This window comes from Podarcis gaigeae (assembly GCF_964106915.1).
Source record: "Podarcis gaigeae genome assembly, chromosome: 18".
Lineage (NCBI taxonomy): Eukaryota > Metazoa > Chordata > Lepidosauria > Squamata > Lacertidae > Podarcis > Podarcis gaigeae.
In genome coordinates, this window is record NC_139696.1 from 768,680 (window position 1) to 789,960 (window position 21,281).

General features: G+C 49.8%; 2 protein-coding genes across 3 annotated transcripts in view; both read right to left on the bottom strand.

Moving 5' to 3' along the window:
- The window catches only part of IFI30 (IFI30 lysosomal thiol reductase), an 11,613-nt gene extending 7,389 nt beyond the window's left edge, over window positions 1-4,224 (bottom strand). Inside the window, exon 1 of one of the 2 annotated variants that reach the window (XM_083720728.1) lies at window positions 3,390-4,224. In XM_083720728.1, coding sequence (XP_083576854.1) covers window positions 3,390-3,518 — 129 coding nt within the window. In that variant the 5' untranslated portion in view covers window positions 3,519-4,224. The remainder of the gene's footprint in view (window positions 1-3,389) is intronic. The other variant, XM_083720727.1, reaches the window with a different exon arrangement.
- A 6,954-nt stretch (window positions 4,225-11,178) lies between these two features.
- On the bottom strand, window positions 11,179-20,933 carry PIK3R2 (phosphoinositide-3-kinase regulatory subunit 2; the record flags this gene model as incomplete). Its single annotated transcript, XM_083720842.1, has 6 exons — window positions 11,179-13,568; window positions 14,811-14,981; window positions 17,363-17,434; window positions 17,702-17,878; window positions 19,693-19,835; window positions 20,769-20,933. Coding segments are annotated over 6 exons (918 nt in total), but the record flags the coding sequence as incomplete, so codon positions are not given.
- Window positions 20,934-21,281: the final 348 nt, after the last annotated feature.

A 21,281-nucleotide genomic window follows, 5' to 3' on the forward strand; every position in this document is an offset into this window, starting at 1 on the left:
CTCAGCTCCTGAAGGTAATGGGGCCCTTTCTATGTCCAGCTGTCCTTTGTCCACAATAAATTGCTGCTTTTTTGTGTTGATTTATGTGGGCATTTATGGACCTGATAGGTATCTCAAGCCATTTGTACATATTGCCCTGCAACCAGTCCATGCAGAATGTCGGCACCCTCTATATAGAAAGGAGCAAACCAGGGATATTTGACTTACACCATAGGAGCCTACACGACACAAAACACTGTTGCTGGATGCAGGTTTTATTTTATTTGTTTTTTATCATATATTTTGGAAATGTACATCCAGGTTTTTTCCTTTAAATTTTTTGGAGGCCCCCAAGAGAGTGGGGCCCTAAGCTAGAACCTGCTTAGCTTACAAACCACAGAGCCTAGGACTTGCCGATCAGAAGGTCGGCGGTTCGAATCCCCGCAACGGGGTGAGCTCCCGTTGCTCGGTCCCTGCTCCTGCCCACCTAGCAGTTCAAAAGCACGTCAAAGTGCAAGTAGATAAATAGGTACCACTCCGGCGGGAAGGGAAACGGCGTTTCCGTGCGCTGCTCTGGTTCGCCAGAAGCGGCTTAGTCCTGCTGGCCACATGACCCGGAAGCTGTACACCGGCTCCCTCGGCCAGTAAAGCGAGATGAGCGTTGCAACCCCAGAGTCGGCCACGACTGGACCTAATGGTCAGGGGTCCCTTTACCTTTACCTTTTTAAATCAGGCAGAAGGACAATCTCAGCTCACGTCTTGTTTTATTTGGGATTTGGGATCGCTTTAATGACAATTTGCCAAGTATTCTGTACGATTCAAGCTCCTGTTCGTCACGTTCCGTTATGTTATTTTTATTTTCCGTCCCTTCTGGCTTGCCCAGCCACTGCCAAAGTGTCCTTTCTCTTGGCAGGTTGAGATGAGCAGGTGACGGCAAAGGTTGTAAGGTTTTTTAGCCGGGGCAATTAGAATAAGGTCCGCTATTGGACTATTGATTCAAAACCCTATACCTTGGGTTACATACACTTCAGGTTACAGACGCTTCAGGTTACTGACTCTGCTAACCCAGAAATAGTGTTTCAGGTTAAGAACTTTGCTTCAGGACGAGAACAGAAATCGTGCTCCGGTGGCACAGCAGCAGCGGGAGGCCCCAGTAGCTAAAGTGGTGCTTCAGGTTAAGAACAGTTTCAGGTTAAGAACAGACCTCCGGAACGAATTAAGTACTTAACCCGAGGTACCACTGTACTATTGACTTTCTTTATTTTTATTCTTTTGTATATCGTATTGTTGTTTTATTGCTATGGCTGGCGGCTGGCGCAAACAAAGATTCTTTATTTATTTCTTTGGTTTCTAAATCGCTTTGGGATTCGTTTGAACAAAAAATGAGATAGAAATAAAACCAATACAATAAATAATGATGTCTCCCCAACGGCAACGACCTCTTGCCCGGCCAGTTTCCTCCTCCATCTTTCGAGAGGGAAGTGAAAGCAGCGGAGGGCGGCTTCCGAAAAGCGAGGTGGGGCTTTCCGCGGGGAAACCCCCCCAAAAAATAAGATGCTGAGAAAATGGGGGTGCTGTAAATGCAAAGCTGTGTTGGGTTTGACCCAAAGAGGAGACGTTTTGCCTCTGCTAGGAGCTGCCTTAACCAGAGCCTTGGTTCACCTATAGCTCAGCACTGCCAGCACTGGCCGGCAGCCACTCTCTGGAGTTACCGTCAGAGTTTGAACCCAGGACCTTTGGCTCAGATCCTTTCAAAGCTCTCCCCGGGGCCTATGGACCTCGATCTCTCAGCCTAGCCCACTTCGCAAGGATGTTGTAAAGATGATATAGCAAGTGTAAGAACAGTGGGTCCCTTAGCCACTCCTGTACAGAACCTGTTTCATGGCACGGATTAAGGGATTGGCAGTAGCTGATGAATTCTGTTTTAAATCTTCATGTCTGCCAGGCTGCCTGTTGAAGCTGATGGGAGATGGGAGTTTGGTCGCATATGAAGGGCAAGCAGTTCGAAAGCAGACCAGCGCAAGCAGATAAATAGGTACCGCTCCAGCGGGAAGGTAAACAGTGTTTCCGTGCGGCTCTGGTTTCCACCATGCACCAGAAGCAGTTTAGTCCCGCTGGCCACATGACCCGGCAAGCTGGCTGTGGACAAACGCCGGCTCCCTCGGCCTGAAAGCGAGATGAGCGCCGCAACCCCAGAGTCGCCTTGGGCTGGACTGAACCATCCAGGGGTCTTTTACCTTTTACCTTTTTCTCTTAGAATGGCAATGGTGCCCACCTGAGAGGTGCCAGAACAGAGCTCTGGCTGAAAAAAGCCCTGATGGTGATGATTCTGTGGCCCTTTGGTGATGGGAAGTTTTTGCTTCTGCACATGACTCTGGCAAAAACCATTTTAGGCTGAGACATTCCTTCATCACCCTAGAATGTTCAGTTCATGAAAACATCACATCTTGACCTGTTCTTAGTGCTTGGTTGACCACATTTACGGATGAATGCTATATATTAATCACTAGTAAATAGTTTAAGTCTTGCATTATCAATCACTAGTTATAATTTAATAAGGAGGCTTTCACGCCTGTCCAATTCTGTTCCCTTTCCCACCCTTTAATCTATTGATGATTAATACTTATATATAACCTTTGTTTTGTACTTGTGTTAACCAATCAGCAACGAGCACATATGTGGCAATGCTGTAATATTCAATAAAAGGGACTCCCCGAGACATGCTCGGGAGATGCCTCCCATATGACACTTGCCATTCGTCTGTCGTTTATTTCAACCCAACACTTTGGCTTGGTGCCCTACACGGGGGACCCTGAGTCCAGGCCCCTGTCTTCACAGTGAGGTGCCCCCCAAAGCACACAGGCAAGACCAGATAGCAACAGCTTCCTCCCACTCTTCCTTCCCCCCAGTCTTAAGGTAGACTGCCTCTGTCCACGGCAGAAGTGCCAACTTGGCCCTGTGCCCGTGGGTGCCATGCAGCGTGCATGGCCCTGGCACCCAAAATTTGTGAATGCCCGGACTCTTCATGGAGAATTTTGTGGGCACCTCGGGTCTCCATTTAGGAATCCTAAGACCCCCTGCGGCAGTTGAATCAGGCCAAAGGGGGCGCATCGGAATCCAGCCTCCTGCCCCCCCAGGGGCCAACGAGGTGGTGCCCCCCTGGGAAGACACCCCCGCCCCCAAGCAGGACCCGTGCGCCACAGCAGCCATTCGGAGCCACCCGTTCCTCCGAGTCCCGGGAAGGGGGTCGCACAAATTCCCCCGTCGCCCCTGCTAGCCCCCCTTCCTCCCTCGAAGCCCCCACCCCACCCGCAACGTGGGTGGCCACCCCTCCCCCATCCCTTTGGCAACTCGCCTGCGCGCAAAGAGTTTGCGCTCCTCCTGGCCACCTTCGCTTTCCCTTTCCTCACCTTGCAAGCCTGCGCGATCTCGCTGGAGCCGCACCACTGGTGCGGGGGATAGTGGCAAGGGGCGCCCCCCAGGGCGATGCCCCCCAGCCAGCAGAAAGCGGCGATGGACAGGAGCCAGCCGGGAGCCATGGCGAGGAGAGGTGCCGGGCGGTGCGCAACGGCGAGGCGGAGTGCGCACGGCGGGGGCGAGACCGGCTGCTCTTAAACCCCCCCTTGCCGGCTCCGCCCTTCCCTCTTCTTCCTCCTCGCAACCCGTTCGTCTTCTTCTGCTGCGGTTTTGTGTGTGTGTGACTCAGGCGGCCCCTGACTTGCTCCAGAGGAGGAGGAGGAGGAGCCGGATTTTTGGGAGGCCCCAGACCGCGAGATTTAGGGGAAAGACCACTTTGCGCGCGCCTGTTTCAAAGCAACAACCAGCAAACGGTTTGGGGGCTTCCAGATGTTGCAGACCTTCCAATTGTCCCTATTTTCCAGGGGGAATACCGTGTCCATGGAAGACAGTCTTGCGGCGAGTGATCGCCAAAGAAAGAAAATATTTTCCAGGGATTTGCAGGGGGGGAAATAGGTCGTCCGCCCACAAATAAAATACAATTAACCAAACATTTTCCAGTAAGCATTCCCTTTAAAGACGTCCCTCAAACCCTTTCCTGGTTATTTTTTGCTGCTGCATATTAAGTAACTTTTTTTACTGCTGAACTTACTCCTAGCCTGCTAGCGTGCTAACATGTTTACAATACTTTTTTTTTTTAAATCTGTTTTGCAATCCTCTTTGAAGCTGTGTCGGTTTCTGATTTGATGCCGGAAAGTCCCGCTTTCCCTTAGAACGTCCCTATTTTCAGGGGAGAAACGTTGGCGGGGATGGAATAAGACGTCCCTATTTTCAGAGGAGAAACGTTGGAGGGGATGGAATAAGACGTCCCTATTTTCACAGGAGAAACGTTGGAGGGGACGGAATAGGACGTCCCTATTTTCAGAGGAGAAACGTTGGAGGGGATGGAATAAGACGTCCCTATTTTCACAGGAGAAACGTTGGAGGGGACGGAATAGGACGTCCCTATTTTCAGGGGAGAAACGTTGGGGGGGGATGGAATAGGACGTCCCTATTTTCAGGGGAGAAACATTGGAGGGGATGGAATAGGACGTCCCTCTTTTCACGGGAGAAACGTTGGAGGGGATGGAATAGGACGTCCCTATTTTCAGGCGAGAAACGTTGGAGGGGATGGAATAGGACGTCCCTATTTTCACAGGAGAAACGTTGGAGGGGACGGAATAGGACGTCCCTATTTTCAGGGGAGAAACGTTGGGGGGGATGGAATAGGACGTCCCTATTTTCAGGGGAGAAACATTGGAGGGGATGGAATAGGACGTCCCTATTTTCACGGGAGAAACGTTGGAGGGGATGGAATAGGACGTTCCTATTTTCAGGCGAGAAACGTTGGAGGGGATGGAATAGGACGTCCCTATTTTCAGGGGAGAAACGTTGGAGGGGATGGAATAGGACGCCCCTATTTTCAGGGGAGAAACGTGGGAGGGGATGGAATAGGACGCCCCTATTTTCAGGGGAGAAACGTGGGAGGGGATGGAATAGGACGCCCCTATTTTCAGGGGAGAAACGTGGGAGGGGATGGAATAGGACGCCCCTATTTCCAGGGGAGAAATGTTGGAGGGGATGGGAAGTTCCTGGAGAGTGGTGTTGGGGGTGTTAACTTGAATAGAAATAAGCCCCACCTCGCATAATCGATGGCATGAGGTGTCATGCACACGCTATTTGAATGGCAATGCGCATCCGTGTTCTATTGGACGGGCGAGGTCCCTAGGATTTGGCTCCTCTGGGGACCCCAACCCCCCAGTTCAGATTGGACAGTGGACTGCCTGAGAAGGAGGCGGTGGGGGGTCACCTCAGGTCCCAGCATGCCTGCAAGAATTTAAAAAGACCCAGATGTTTGCCACCTACCAGGGGGAATTGTGCAAGCCCCCAGGCGGAGCCGATCTGCTGACACAAGCTGTTGAGCAACTTTTGCGCTTGACAACAAAAGGTTGGACTTTGGAACTGGCAGCTGACACGGAAGGGAGAGAGATAAGGCGCCACTTTCCGTTTGGGAGTTTGCATGTCACAACCCCCCCCCCCCAAAAAAAAACCCCAGATCCTCAGCTCTTCAAACTGGGCATGGGCGTAGCGGGGGGGGGTGGGCAGGGGGAAAGATCACGAATATTATTCAAAAGCGTTTAAATATATCTGAGTCCTCATGTCCTTTTCTTTACAGGGTTTCCCAGGAAACTTTGGTTTCCTAAAAGAAAAGCACAACAACTTTGATTTCCTAAAAAGAGAGCTTCCTATAGGAATTCTAAGGTCTTATGTAGAATAAATGTTCACAAATGTACAAGGCAAACACATACATAAGCATATAAACCATGTGTACAGGAGAGAAAACCTGAAGCCCTTTGGCTTCTCCCAAATTGACCTCAAATATTTCTCTGCAAAGAGGAAGGAAATGGGAAAAGCTTTCCAATTGTCTTTGGACTGTAGGGGCTTACGCCTCCCTTTGCAAATACAGTCTGGCAAATATCTGTTAAGCTGATATCATGATGTGTAAGAGATTTGGGAACTAAGGATTTATCTCTAAGTTTATGGCCATGATACCCAGAAAAGGTAATTAGATAAGGCAGGCATGCCCAACAGGTAGATCAAGAGCTACTGGTAGATCGCAGGGGGTGTCCCAGGTACGAAGTTTAGTGGGTAGATCAAAGCCGGTCTTTTGATACTGTGAGTAGATCGCACTCTCTTGGGAGTTGGACAGGCCTGAGATAAGGCATTATCAGGGACTAAGACCTTAGAATTTCTGTAACAATGGCCGCACCCCCAGTCCCTCCCAGTTCTTGAGGTCCTGAACCCAGCAAGGGTTAGCATCATTGTAATAAAAAAATTAAGGTCTTATATACATATAATATGGTGCTGGAGGAGACTCTTGAGAGTCCCATGGACTGCAGGAAGATCAAACCTCTCCATTCTGAAAGAAATCAGCCCTGAGTGCTGACTGGAAGGACAGATCCTGAAGCTGAGGCTCCAATACTTTGGCCACCTCATGAGAAGAGAAGACTCCCTGGAAAAGACCCTGATGTTGGGAAAGATGGAGGGCACAAGGAGAAGGGGACGACAGAGGACGAGATGGTGGGACAGTGTTCTCAAAGCTACCAGCATGAGTTTGACCAAACTGGGGGAGGCAGTGGAAGACAGGAGGGCCTGGCGTGCTCTGGTCCAGGGGGGCATGAAGAGTCAGACACGACTAAACAACTCAACAACAACAACAACAACACATATAATAAATGTTCATAAATGTACCAAGCAAGCACATACATAGATATGTCAACCACATGTCTGGAGCAGCACAGGAAGACCGCCCTGAAACTATTTTGACTCCCCAACTGACCAAATGTTTTCTCTGCAAGGAGGGAGGGGGCGAGGGATCCTTCTCATTGACTCAGGAATTGGGAAATCACCATCTCAAAGGAATGGCCAGACTACCAGGGAAGGGAATCAGATAAGGTAAGGCGTTATCAGATAACCTGGCAGACAGGAAAAACAACATTCACATTTCTATTGTGGGCCGCCTTTTCTGTGATGTAAGTATGCTGTTTGTGGGAGGTGGTCTTGAGCTCCAGGGCAGGGAATTTAAAATGTCTATATGTCTTGCACCCCATTGTTCTGGGTTCCTCCTCCCTCCTGCATGTGGGGAGTGAGGACCCTGTTGCAATAGTTCAATAAAGATCAGGCTTACGAGCTACTTTGCTTCCCAATATTCTCTGCTTGGCCTCTGTTATTTTCTCCTAGTGATAGTAAAGGTAAAGGGACCCCTGACCATTAGGTCCAGTCGTGGCCGACTCTGGGGTTGCGGCGCTCATCTTGCTTTACTTGCCGAGGGAGCCGGCGTACAGCTTCCGGGTCATGTGGCCAGCATGACTAGGCCTCTTCTGGAGAACCAGAGCAGTGCACGGAAATGCCGTTTACCTTCCCGCCAGAGTGGTACCTATTGATCTACTTGCACTTTGACGTGCTTTTGAACTGCTAGGTGGGCAGGAGCAGGGACCGAGCAACGGGAGCTCACCCCGTCATTGCGGGGATTCGAACCGCCGACCTTCTGATAGGCAAGTCCTAGGCTCTGTGGTTTAACCCACAGCACCAACTGTGTCCCTACCGATAGGGAACCCACTTAAGCACTCTATATGGGCTCTTGGGTACCCCAGAAGGGAAGAAGGGCAGATTTTGTTTACAACATCATCTTGAGGATTCGGAACCAGTGGGACAAGTTTTCCAGTGACCTCCATGTCATCATCACACCTGGTGTGCTAGGTTGCAGGAGCTGCAACTAAGTGCCCCCCCCCCCGCCAGGCTCATGGGTGGGGCTTTTTTCTTTCCGCCCCCTCAGCCAGCTGCTAGGCAAGAAAACAGGAGGCAGGGTGGCGTCAGATAGCTGGAAGGAGGAGAGACACAGATCTGCCTCCTTTGCCTCAGACCCAAAGCTCTGACTAATGCAGAAGCGAGATTTGCTGGGATGTTGCGAGCATCTCCATCCCATGCTCAGGTGAGTCTTACCTGCGGAAACGAAACCATGCACCCTAAAGCAAGGGTCAGTAGCCTTTTTCAGCCATGGGCCGGTCCACCATCCCTTAGACCATGTGGGGGGCCGGACTATATTTTGGGGGGAAAATGAAATAATTCCTATGCCCCACAAATAACCCAGAGATACATTTTAAATAAAAGGACACATTCTCCTCATGTAAAAACACACTGATTCCTGGACTTTCCAGGAAGGAAAAAGTCGTGTTGGGAAATAAGGCTTTAGAGCAGGGGTCAGCAAACTTTTTCAGCAGGGGGCCGGTCCACTGTCCCTCAGACCTTGTGGGGGGCCAGACTATATTTTTTGGGGGGGGATGAATGCATTCCTATGCCCCACAAATAACCCAGAGATGCATTTTAAATAAAAGGACACATTCTCCTCATGTAAAAACACACTGATTCCCGGACCGTCCGCGGGCCGGATTGAGAAGGCGATTGGGCCGGATCCGGCCCCTGGACCTTAGGTTGCCTACCCCTGTCCCAAAGTAATAACCACCGGTCGTTCTCCAACTTTTCCCCCTGGGATGAAAGCTTTCTTGCACCACACCAAACCTTCCGCCGATAAGAAATATTATTACAGCGGTCCCTTGGTTCTCAAACGCCTTGGTACTCAAACAACTTGGAACCCAAACACTACAAACCCAGAAGGAAGTGTTCCGGTTGGCGAACTTTTTTTGGAAGCCAAACATGCTCCGTTTTGAGTGTTAGGCTTCCGATTTGAGCGTTATGTTGAGGTCTCTTTGTGCTATTTATTTTGTGTTTTTGTGGCTCTCTTTTTTTGTTTTCATGACTGTGCGGAACCCAGTTCAGATACTGATCGATTGATTGTGTGACTGCGGAAATGGATAAAAGCCCCCCATGCAAACAATGACTGTCATCAGCGCAGGTAAAGAAAAAAAAGTTCGTTTTCATTTTTATCATCTACAATACTGCCTTAGTTATTTTATAGTACGGCACATTGATTATTGCTTTCATTTTAGGGACTGATGGTCTCGTTAGATAGTAAAATCCATGTTCAATTGCTGTCTTAGGGGTTGTTTTTAAAAGTCTGGAATGGATTAATCCGTTTGAGAACCAAGGGACCACTGTATTATCAAAATTTGCAGGCTTTCGGCTGTTTGCAAGGAGCATGTTGAGCGAAAGCCATTGAAGCAGCTCCGGGTGACAGATGCTCTCCCCAAATTCAGCTGAAAATGAAACTTTGATTTGCTCCCCTCCCTGGTTTGAAGGAGGTTCTATTCTTTCTACTGCTTGAAATCCATGCTGCAGATGGTTCAAACCCAGCCAGGCTTCTTCTTCTTGTTGTTGTTTAGTTGTTTAGTGGTGTCCGCCTCTTGGTGACCCCCTGGACCAGAGCACGCCAGGCCCTCCTGTCTTCCACTGCCTCCCTCATGCTGGTCTCTTCGAGAACACTGTCCCACCATCTCCTCCTCCGTCGTCCCCTTCTCCTTGTGCCCTCCATCTTTCCCAACATCAGGGTCTTTTCCAGGGAGTCTTCTCTTCTCATGAGGTGGCCAAAGTCTTGGAGCCTCAGCTTCAGGATCTGTCCTTCCCGTGAGCCCTCAGGGCTGATTTCCTTCCGAATGGAGAGGTTGGATCTCCTTGCAGTCCATGGGACTCTCAAGAGTCTCCTCCAGCACCAGAATTCAAAAGCATCCATTCTCCGGCCATCAGCCTTCTGGATGGTCCAGCTCTCACTTCCATACATCACTACTGGGAAAACCAGAGCTTGAACTATACGGACCTTTGTTGGCAAGGTGATGTCTCTGCTTTTTAAGATGCTGTCTAGGTTTGTCATTGCTTTTCTCCCAAGAAGCAGGTGTCTTTTAATTTTGTGACTGCTGTCACCATCTGCAGTGATCATGGAGCCCAAGAAAGTAAAATCTCTCACTGCCTTCATTTCTTCCCCTTCTATTTGCCAGGAGGTGATGGGACCAGTGGCCATGATCTTCGTTTTTTTGATGTTGAGCTTCAGACCATATTTTGCGCTCTCCTCTTTCAGCTAGGCTTAGCCACCTACAAAATACGGGAACTGCCACCCCCTCGTGCCCAGATTAAGACCCATGAGTCTCACTTCTCTTTTCCGGAAAAAAACCTCACTCTTTCTCTTCCCCCTTCTCAAGAGATTCTGTTCCGTAAAACGCTGGTTCTAAGAAAATGCAACCCCCCCCAAATGTCTTGCCTTTATATCCCTTCAATTTTCCACCAGGAAAATTCTGCCAACAGGTCCAGATCTCCCTCTGGCAAGGGATTGAAATATCACAGCTGGGAGGGAACCCAGGGGGTCATCCAGCCCAACCCCGCCAATGCGGGTGTCGCTGCTCAAGTTCAGAGTCGAGTGCTGGGCCAGGACTTGGGTTCGAATCCTCGCGCTCGGCCAGCAAGCAGCTTGGGGGTCCCTCGTTCAGCCCAACCTCCCTCCACGCAGGGTCGCTGTGGGGATTTGACTGGGACCCGGGTTCGAATTCCTGCTTGGCGAGGAAGCGTGGGCCAGCCGCCCCCTCCCGGCCTACCTTGCAAGGTTGCCGTGAGGCTAAAAACAGAGATAAGGGGAGAGCCATGCACGACGCCTTGAGCTCTTTGCAGGACAGAAAGTGGCAAATAATGCGATAAAGGGACAATAAACTCGCCGCAGCTCTCCAGCGACCCATGGAGATTTGCAGAGCTTTAAAATGAATGCACCCCCTTCACATTCAATTTTAAGTCTATTTAAGCTTAGTCAGTAATAATAATAATAATAATAATAATAATAATAATAATAATAATAAATTTTATGTATACCCCACCCTCCCCGGCCAGAGTGGGGCAGCTAACACCAGTAAAATTACAGTGAAAACATAATAGGAAAAGAAAAAAGCCAATTTAAAATACTGGTTAAAATGCCATTTAAAATGCAGCCTCATTTTAAAAGTAGCCCATAGATCAAAACCGTATGGGTCAGACTGAGTCCAAACCAAAGGCCAGGCGGAACAGCTCTTGCAGGAGACCCTTAAACTCACAGTCATGGGTTCGAGAACCGTTTTGGGCAAAAGGGGGCTGGACTAGATGGCCGCTGGGGGTCCCTTACCGTTCTTAATTCTGCAATTCGTTACAAAACTACGTTTCTTCCGCCTTGCCTTCATGCATGAGGAGACCGAGTCGGAGGGACGGAAATAACCGCGATGTACCAAACAAAGCCACGTTTTGCATGAACACCTTTTTTTTTATTTTTAAAGTACCGTACAAAACTTTGCTTTTAAATAATTCTCCCCTCCCCTCCCCTTTCTTTTATTTTAATCTATGTATCTTACAGTAACAAATCTTGGACACAAATACACGACGGTTTTCGGGTGAACTTTCTTGTTTGCTTGAAAAGACCCACTTAAACATCCAAAATTGATGGGGGGGTGGGAAGCAAGAAATGAGGATTTGGGATGCGTCAAAATGTTATATTGCATATCTGTGTATAACCTAGAAAGGGGAAACGGTTTTTTGCAACTGGGGGCACTTTCGTAAACGACTCCTTTGCACAATCGAGATGCACACTTGGGTTGTAACTTTTTGACTTTCTCCCCAAAATACCGATTTCCTGTAGCCTAAAGGGATGAACTTTTGCCTGTAAACATTGAAAAGGGGACTAATTCTTCCCCCAAAATGGTCACCCCAAAAGGAAAAGTTGGGAGTCGGGTTGCTACTCATAAGTACCTGCACTTTAAAAAAAAATCATGGAACAATTTCGAACTTTCCCCAGCTGCCCAGAACTTCCTGAAACGGCAGAGAACCTTCTGAAAGAATAAAAAAAATTGGTCTATATATTTAAAAAGTGCAATTCAAGGGGTTGTGGGAACTCGATGGCGTTTGCGGCAGAAAGCAAAGAAAAGCCGCCACTTGGATTTACTCAAAACAATAAGGGGTGTGCAATGTACAAAACAATGCACAAGTATTAGACAGTTTGCAAGCTCCAAACAAAAAAAATTAAATTTTCAAGCTGTTTCTCCTGTATTATAACCCATGCTCTGCATACAAAATGCATTATACGGTCCCCTAGGCAAAAAATCAATTTATTGATTTTGAGAGGCGACCTTTCCCCCAAAGATTTGGAAATGGCAAGACGGTTCGTTTTTAGGCAAAAGTTCGTCCGGCTGAGCTGCGAGGTGGTCAAAAAGTTATAACCCTAGCTCACACACACACATTTGGTAGGGTGCAAAAATATGGATTTTATTTTGAGGGGGGGAGAGGAAGAGAGCATTTCTGGGGGGGGGGTGAGGAGATCCCAAGGGGTTTCCTGTTGGGAAGACAAAAAGGAACCGGCCCTGGGTTCGAATGGCGGACCCAAACAAGGTCTGTCGCACGCACAAAACACAACACATGTTACGCAAGGGGAAGGGAGATTTGTAGTGTTCAAATGGCTCTTTTTCGGGGGGAGGAAAAAAAGGATTTTGCAAGACCACCCGTTCCAGGCTTTGGGGTGCAGAGAGCAGGCACACCCGGGGGGTGCAAAGGGGAACCCCAATTTGAGGAAGGGGAGAGATTGGCTTGTTCCTGTTACCCCCGTTATCCGCCCCTCTTAGCTTGGGGGGGGGGGGCAACAAATGGCTTTACGCGTAAAGAGGAGAAGGGGGGGCTCTGAGGACCCCAAGAACGCCCCAGACTTTTTCCTGGCACAGGAAAAGGAAGCCTCACGGGGGACACAATACCTGTGCCCATTTTACAACCGTGGCAAACCGAGGCAGAGACAAGGAAGCGAGTGGGAATTTAATTTTTTTGGAGGGGGGGGTTAGGATCTATTTCCCTGCCCAGCAGCTGGTAAAATAACTTGAGAGATAGAAGATGGCTGCAACAGGGCTTGTTTAAATCTCTCTCTCTTTTTTTTTGCATATTTAAGAAGAAACGAAACATAATTCTGCATAGGAGACCCAACGCTGTTTGGCTGGGGGGGGGGGGCGAGTGCGGAGGGCTGGGGAGCGGCGTAAAAAATAAAATTAAAAATAGGAGCGCCCCCCCCCCTGCGAAACAAAAAGAGCCGAACTGTCTCCACGGGAACAGCAAGTACCAAGATTTGTCTCTGCCAAAAAAAATAAGATCTATGCCCGTCCTTCACAGATAAGGAACATTGGGTGTTTTTTTAGGAGGGGGGGGACCTCAAAAAGCTTTAGGAGAGTCGCTGCTGCCCCCCCCCCCCCCCCCGTGGAGAAAGCATTGCTAGCACCAAAAAGAAAGGGAAAAGTTGGAAAGGAAAACAGCCCCCGAATGCTGTTGCAAAGGAAAATAATTGAGATTATATATATATATATATATATATTGGGGTTTGGGGGCGTAAGGGAGAGGGGGTATAGAGAGGGGGAAAGGGGCAGTTTTTCGGGGAGGGTGGAGCCCCCCGACCTGGCCGCGGCAGTCTTCATCTGGGGGGCAGCGGGAAAATGGGGTACGCCAAGGTGACGTTGAGCGAGTCGTTGTGTTGCACCAGAGAGGTGTGTTTGTAGTGGAGGACCAGCTCCTTGAGTGACGCGTAGAGGTTGTAGGGCTCTGCAAAACCGAAGCCGGTGGCCGTCTTGTAGATGACGCAGTGCTTGGTGTCGCCGTCGACTCTGCAGAGCGGGAACAACAAGGGGAAAAGCGTCAGAGAGGCGCTGAACGGTTCCTTTAAATATTAAGGTTCAGTATCGTTCCACAAGGGATGCGAGTGATGCTGCGGGTTAAACCACAGAGCCTAGGGCTTGCCGATCAGAAGGTCAGTGGTTCAAATCCCCGCAATGACGGGGTGAGCTCCCGTTGCTCGGTCCCTGCTCCTGCCAACCTAGCAGTTTGAAAGCAGTAAAAGTGCAAGTAGATCAATAGGTACCGCTCCAGCGGGAAGGTAAACGGTGTTTCTGTGCGCTGCTCTGGTTCGCCAGAAGCGGCTTAGTCCTGCTGGCCACACGACCCGGAAGCTGGACGCCGGCTCCCTCGGCCAGTAAAGCGAGATGAGCGCCACAACCCCAGAGTCGGCCACGACTGGACCTAACGGTCAGGGGTCCCTTTACCTTTATCGTTCCGAAAGACGGGCATCTCTTTAAAGGCCAGAGCAAAATATCATGATCTGATTTCGCAGCCGTAAAGTGGTATAGCAGGTAATTTCCAATACAGTGGCACCTCGGGTTAAGTACTTAATTCGTTCCAGAGGTCCGTTCTTAACCTGAAACTGTTCTTAACCTGAAGCACCACTTTAGCTAATGGGGCCTCTTGCTGCCGCCGCGCCGCCGGAGCACGATTTCTGTTCTCATTCTGAAGCAAATTTCTTAACCTGAAGCACTATTTCTGGGTTAGCGGAGTCTGTAACCTGAAGCATATGTAACCTGAGGTACCACTGTACAACTGTGAAAACTACTCTGAAAATTCATCATTCCAAAAATGAAACCTTCATCTGGTTGTAAATATTAAGGCGATGCCAGCAAGGCTGAACCTTTCCGTAAAAAAGGAAGAAGATTTAAATCGAGCCTTCCTGACTAGTGATTTAAATCGTGAAGGGTCCCACTCCATGACTCTACCATCCCACAACTGCACAACCTCTCTCTGGCACGCAAATAATAAAAGCAGGCACCGCTTTTCCCCTTCCCAAACCGGAAAAGCAATTAAAAACCAACAGGTTGCCAGCGGGTTGGGATGGATGACCCTCCGGTGTCCCACTCCACGACTCCACCATCCCGCAACTGCACAACCTCTCTCTGGCATGCACATAATAAAAGCAGGCACCGCTTCCCCTTTTCCCAAACCAGGAAAGCAATTAAAAACCAAGGTGTCGCCAGCGGGTTGGGATGGATGACCCCCCGGTGCCCCGCCCCGAGACTCACACGACGGAGCAGGCGTAGCAGCCCCGCTGGCTGCTCTCCCGGATGAGGAAGGTCCCGTCCCTCTTGCCGGCCAGCATCTCCTCGGCCTGCGTGCGGTTGATCTTGCCCACGTACCACGTCCGCTCCTCGTGGTGAGGGAGGTCCTCCTCGTCCTCCATCATGGAGTAGTGGCTGCCAAAAAAGCGGAAAGGTTGCAGCGCTGGCGCCCGGAAAAGAGAAACCCCCATTTGCCCGTCTGGGCCCAGTCTGGATGCCCAGCGCCCCAATTCTGCCCGTTCCCCAGTATGCTGCCTCTGACAGCGGAGGCGCAGAAAGGTCCCCAGATTGATGTCGAGGTGGAAAAGACCCACCGGGGGAATGAAGGAACGGAAGGAAAAAGAAGGAAGGAAGGAAGGAAGGAAGGAAGGAAGGAAGGAAGGAAGGAATTAGGTAGCAAAGGAAGGGAGGGAAGGAGGGAGGGACGGAGGAAGGAAAGAAAGAAAGGAAGGAAGGAAGGAAGGAAGGAAGGAAGGAAGGAAGGAAGGAAGGAAAGGAGGAAGGAAGAAAGGAAGGGAGGGAGGGAGGGAGGACAGAAAAGGAAGGAAAGAAGGAAAGAAAGGGAAGGAAGGGAGGATAGAATAGAAGGAATAGAACTGCCGTTCCCCAGTGTCCCGCCTCCGACAGAGGACAGCCAAGGTGCCAAAAGGTCCCCAGATCGACGCTGATGGGCTACGATATCGAGGTGGCAGAGACCCACCGGGGGAATGAAGGAACGGAAGGAAGAACGAGATGATTCTTCGAAGGATGGAAATGTTTTGTGGGCCGTTTGGGGGAAAATAATAATAATAATATCATGGTTGCGTTAAGAATGGGAAAGTTACAAGGGAAGGGTCTTGTGGTGGGGTGCCTGTTTTTATTCTGTTTTGTTTGTGATTGTTACTTTGTCAGGATAAAATGAAAGGGGAAGGAAGGAAGGAAAGAAAGAAAGAAAAAGAGAAGGAAAAAGAAGGAAACAAGGAAAGAAAGAAGGACGGAAGGACAGAGAAGGAAGGAAGGAAGGAAGGACAGAGAAGGAAAGAAAGAAAAGGAAAGAAGGAAGGAAGGAAAAAAAGGGAAGGAAGGGAGGGAGGAAGGAAGGAAGGAAGGAAGGAACTGAGAGAGAGAGAGAGAGAGAGAGAAGGAAGGAAGGACAGAAAAGGAAGGGAGGAAGAAAGGAAGGAAGGAAGGAAGGAAGGAAGGAAGGAAGGAAGGAAGGAAGGAAGGACAGAAAAGGAAGGAAGGAAGGAAGGACAGAAAAGGAAGGAAGCAAGGAAGGAAGGAAGGAAGGAAGGACAGAAAAGGAAGGAAGGAAGGAAGGAAGGAAGGAAGGAAGGAAGGAAGGAAGGAAGGACAGAAAAGGAAGGAAGCAAGGAAGGAAGGAAGGAAGGAAGGACAGAAAAGGAAGGAAGGAAGGAAGGAAGGAAGGGAGGGAGGGAGGGAGGACAGAAAAGGAAGGAAAGAAGGAAAGAAAGGGAAGGAAGGGAGGATAGAATAGAAGGAATAGAACTGCCGTTCCCCAGTGTCCCGCCTCCGACAGAGGACAGCCAAGGTGCCAAAAGGTCCCCAGATCGACGCTGATGGGCTACGATATCGAGGTGGCAGAGACCCACCGGGGGAATGAAGGAACGGAAGGAAGAACGAGATGATTCTTCGAAGGATGGAAATGTTTTGTGGGCCGTTTGGGGGAAAATAATAATAATAATATCATGGTTGCGTTAAGAATGGGAAAGTTACAAGGGAAGGGTCTTGTGGTGGGGTGCCTGTTTTTATTCTGTTTTGTTTGTGATTGTTACTTTGTCAGGATAAAATGAAAGGGGAAGGAAGGAAGGAAGGAAGGAAGGAAGGAAAGAAAGAAAAAGAGAAGGAAAAAGAAGGAAACAAGGAAAGAAAGAAAGAAGGACGGAAGGACAGAGAAGGAAGGAAGGAAGGAAGGACAGAGAAGGAAAGAAAGAAAAGGAAAGAAAGAAAAGGAAAGAAGGAAGGAAGGGAAAAAAGGGAAGGAAGGGAGGAAGGGAGGAAGGAAGGAAGGAAGGAAGAAAGGAACTGAGAGAGAGAGAGAGAGAGAGAGAAGGAAGGAAGGAAGCAAGGAAGGAAGGAAGGAAGGAAGGACAGAAAAGGAAGGAAGCAAGGAAGGAAGGAAGGAAGGACAGAAAAGGAAGGAAGCAAGGAAGGACAGAAAAGGAAGGAAGCAAGGAAGGAAGGAAGGACAGAAAAGGAAGGAAGCAAGGAAGGAAGGAAGGACAGAAAAGGAAGGAAGCAAGGAAGGAAGGAAGGAAGGACAGAAAAGGAAGGAAGGAAGGAAGGAAGGACAGAAAAGGAAGGAAGCAAGGAAGGAAGGAAGGAAGGAAGGACAGAAAAGGAAGGAAGCAAGGAAGGAAGGAAGGAAGGAAGGACAGAAAAGGAAGGAAGGAAGGAAGGAAGGAAGGAAGGAAGGAAGGAAGGAAGGAAAGAAGGAAGGAAGGAAGGACAGAAAAGGAAGGGAGGGAGGGAGGAAGGAAGAAAGAGAGAGAGAAGCTGCCAGAAAACAAACTTACTCCTCCGTCTCGTTCTTGATCCCCAGCCACTCGTTGATCTGCTTCTGCCGCGTCCCCTTTTGGGTCAGCCACCTGGGGGGAGAGGGGAAAAATCAGGACCCCCTCATAGGACGAGCTTCGCCCCTCATTCCACCCGGTGGCGGATTCGAATCTCAGGCCGGCCCGAGAGGCTGAGCGGGAGAATTCGAACCTGGGTCAAGCCTTTGGGGACAAAGCAAGGTGCTAGTCCTCATGGTTACGGGCCAAAAAAGAGGGGCTGTTTTGGAGAGGAGGTGCCGAACCCGGGGCTACCTGAACCGGGTGCTCTAACCACTAGGCGGCCAGGGCCCTCGCACTCACACCAAGTATTGGTCACGCAGTTTCCGCAGCTGTAGAAGATCCGGCTTAAGGCTGTTCATGCGCTTGTCAATCTCCCGGTTTTCAGACGCCTGCTGCTTCAGGTCTTCCTCTAACTGCATCTTGCTGTCGTGGATTTCGGCAACGCGAGATTTCAGCTTCTCCGAATTCATCAGGATTCTGAGCCGGGGTATAAATGATAAAAGTGGTTTGAAAACATTATATAAATTTGAATTTATCACACTCACCCGAAGATCTCGGGGTGGCTTGCAGGATAAGCATGACATGTAATAATTTAAAAATAATAATGTGTTAAATGTTGAAAATCAATAAAATTTATGGAATAATAATAATATTGCTATATTATTGCTATATAATATTATTGCTATATATTATAATATTATTGCTATATAATTACCCTGCAAGCTCTAGTTATAATTGCTATTATTATTATTATTATTAATAATCCTGAGCTGGCAGGATAATTAAAGGTAAAGGTACCCCTGCCCGTACGGGCCAGTCTTGACAGACTCTGGGGTTGTGCGCCCATCTCACTCAAGAGGCCAGGGGCCAGCGCTGTCCGGAGACACTTCCGGGTCACGTGGCCAGCGTGACAAAGCTGCATCTGGCGAGCCAGAGCTGCACACGGAAACGCCGTTTACCTTCCCGCCAGTAAGTGGTCCCTATTTATCTACTTGCACCCGGAGGTGCTTTCGAACTGCTAGGTTGGCAGGCGCTGGGACCGAGCAGCGGGAGCGCACCCCGCCGCAGGGTTTCGAACCGCCGACCTTTCGATCGACAAGTCCTAGGCGCTGAGGCTTTAACCCACAGCGCCACCTGCGTCCCTGGCAGGATAATTATATAGCAATAATAGTAATAATGATAATACAGTGGTGCCTCGCAAGACGAAATTAATTCATTCCGCAAGTCTTTTCGTCTTGCGAGTTTTTCGTCTTGCAAAGCAGGGTTTCCCATAGGAATGCACTGAAAATCAATCAATGCGTTCCTATGGAAACCGCCTTCAGACCAGGTCCGGGGACAGTCTGTCCCCCGACCTCTTCTGAAGGCTGGGGGGGGGGAAAAAGTCTTTCCTCCCCCCCCCCCCCCCGCCTGCCTTCCCGGGACAGCGGAGACTTCTCCGCTGTCCCGGGGCGATCTTAAAATGCTGTCAGCGCTGCGTTTCTCCGCTCTCCCGGGAAGGCAGGCGGGGGGGAGCAAAGCCTTTCGCCCCCCGCCAGCCTTCAGAAGGGGTCCAGGACCTCTTCTGAAGGCTGGGGGGGGGCAAAAGGCTTTCCTCCCCCCCCCCCGCCTGCCTTCAAAAGCCGTCCGGGATAGCGGGAAGCGCTTCCCTGCTATCCCGGACCGCTTTTAAAATGCTGGCGGTGGGGAGCAAAGCCTTTTGGCCCCCGCCGGCCTTCCTGGACCTCTTCTGAAGGCCGGAGGGGGGGGGGGGAAAGGCTTTGCTCCCCACCGCCAGCATTTAAAAGACGTCCCCGGAGATTTCCCTTTCGTCTTGCGGGTTTTCCGTCTTGCGAGGCGTTCGTCTTGCGGGGCACCACTGTAGTAATAATAACCAGTGATTGCAGAATAGTCATTATATATACATTAATAGCAATAAAGGGATTTTGCGATGGAACCAGAATTGAGCCGTAGCTGATGCCTGTGGTCCCGTTATATAATAATAATAATAATAATAATAGTAATAATAATTAACAACCGTTGCTTGCAGGATAATCATTATATATGAGAACAGTAAAAGTAATGGTAATAACAACCACCACCACCATTTAAATTTATCAAACTCATCCAAAGCTCCCGGGGTGGGTCGCAGGATAAGAATTATATGTAATAATAATGATAATGATAATGATAATAATAATAATAATAATAATAATAATAATAATAAAAACCAGTGCTTGCAATATTATTATTATTAATTATTATTAATAATAGTAATAATAACAAGATAATTATATAATAAGAATAGTAATAACCGCTGGATCTCCTTGTCGTTCCCCTCCCTGCGGAAGCGCTCGATGTAATCGCGGCTGCACTTCTCCTGCGTCTGGCACTGCTCCTCAAAGATCTTGATGGTCTCGTTGAAGGCCTCAATGGCCGTCCGCTTCATCTGCAGCTCCTGGGGGGCGGCCACAAGAGCAACCACAAGTGAGGCTGCCAGCCCGTGTGGGCAATACCAAGGGCGCAGGGCTCCTATTGAGCAGAGTTCATAACACTGAGGACTAGAAACTGAAGGTTCAGAGCAACCGCAAGTGAGGCGGCCTGCCAGCCCGTGTGGGCAATACCAAGGACACAGGGCTCCTATTGAGCAGAGTTCACAACACTGAGGACTAGAAACTTAAGGTTAAGAGCAACCGCAAAGGAGGCTGCCTGCCAGTGTGGGCAATACCAAGGGCGCAGGGTTCCTATTGAGCAGAGTTCATAAAACTGAGGACTAGAAATTGAAGGTTCAGAGCAACTGCAAAGGAGGCTGCCTGCCAGCCCGTGTGGGCAATACCAAGGACATAGGGCTCCTATTGAGCAGAGTTCACATTGAGGACTAGAAGCTTAAGGTTCAGAGGAAGCCAGCTTTGCAGCAGCGGGTCCCGGGTGCGAAACTCGGGGCCGGCTCAGCCCCGCAAGTGAGGCTGCCTGCCAGAGGCAGCTGCCAGCCCGTGTAGGCAATACCAAGGGCACAAGGCAGCTTCTTGCAGGCTCCTATTGAGCAGAGGTCATGTTGAGGACTAGAAACTTCAGTTTAAGAGCAACCACAAGTGAGGCTGCCTGTCAGCCCGTGTGGGCAATACCAAGGGCGCAGGGCTCCTATTGAGCAGAGTTCACAACACTGAGGGCTAGAAACTTAAGGTTCAGAGCAACCACAAGTGAGGCTGCCTGCCAGAGGCAGCTGCCAGCCCGTGTGGGCAATACTAAGGGCGCTGGACTCCTACTGAGCAGAGTTCGTAACACTGAGGACTAGAAGCTGAAGGTTTGGAGCAAGCCAGCTTTGCAGCAGCGGGTCCCGGGTGCGAAACTCGGCCCCGCAAGTGCTACTGCCTGCCCGAGTCCGGCTCACCTGGGAGGTGCGGGTGTATTCCTCGTAGAGCAGGTCATACTCCCGGCTCTTGTCCTGGTACTGCTGGTGGTAGACTTTCAGCTGCTCCCCGACGGCCTCCACGCTGTCTTCCTTCACCACTTGGTCCTGCCAGGGAGAAACGGGACATGGTGGGACCCCCAGAGGTCATCCATCCCAACCCGCAGGAACCCCGGTTCGAGAAACCCAGGCCGGCGGCCCTCCAAACTCTGCCCGGGGGACCTCCGAGGAAGGAGGCGGGTGGGCCGCCTTTGTGCCAACGGCTGAGAACCACAGAAGTATACAAATATAATCAATCAATCAATTGTGATGCCCTCTAATCAATCAATCAATCAATCGCGATGGCCTCGAACTCAGATCCCGCTGGCAGCCTTTTGCAGTGGGGCAGCTTTCCAGCCCCTGTGGAAAGAGGGTGCTGGGCCCTGAGACCTCTGGGCATAGGGGCAGTATATTCTTCTTATTCTTATTAATAATAATGAAGCCTCCAGCTGCAGG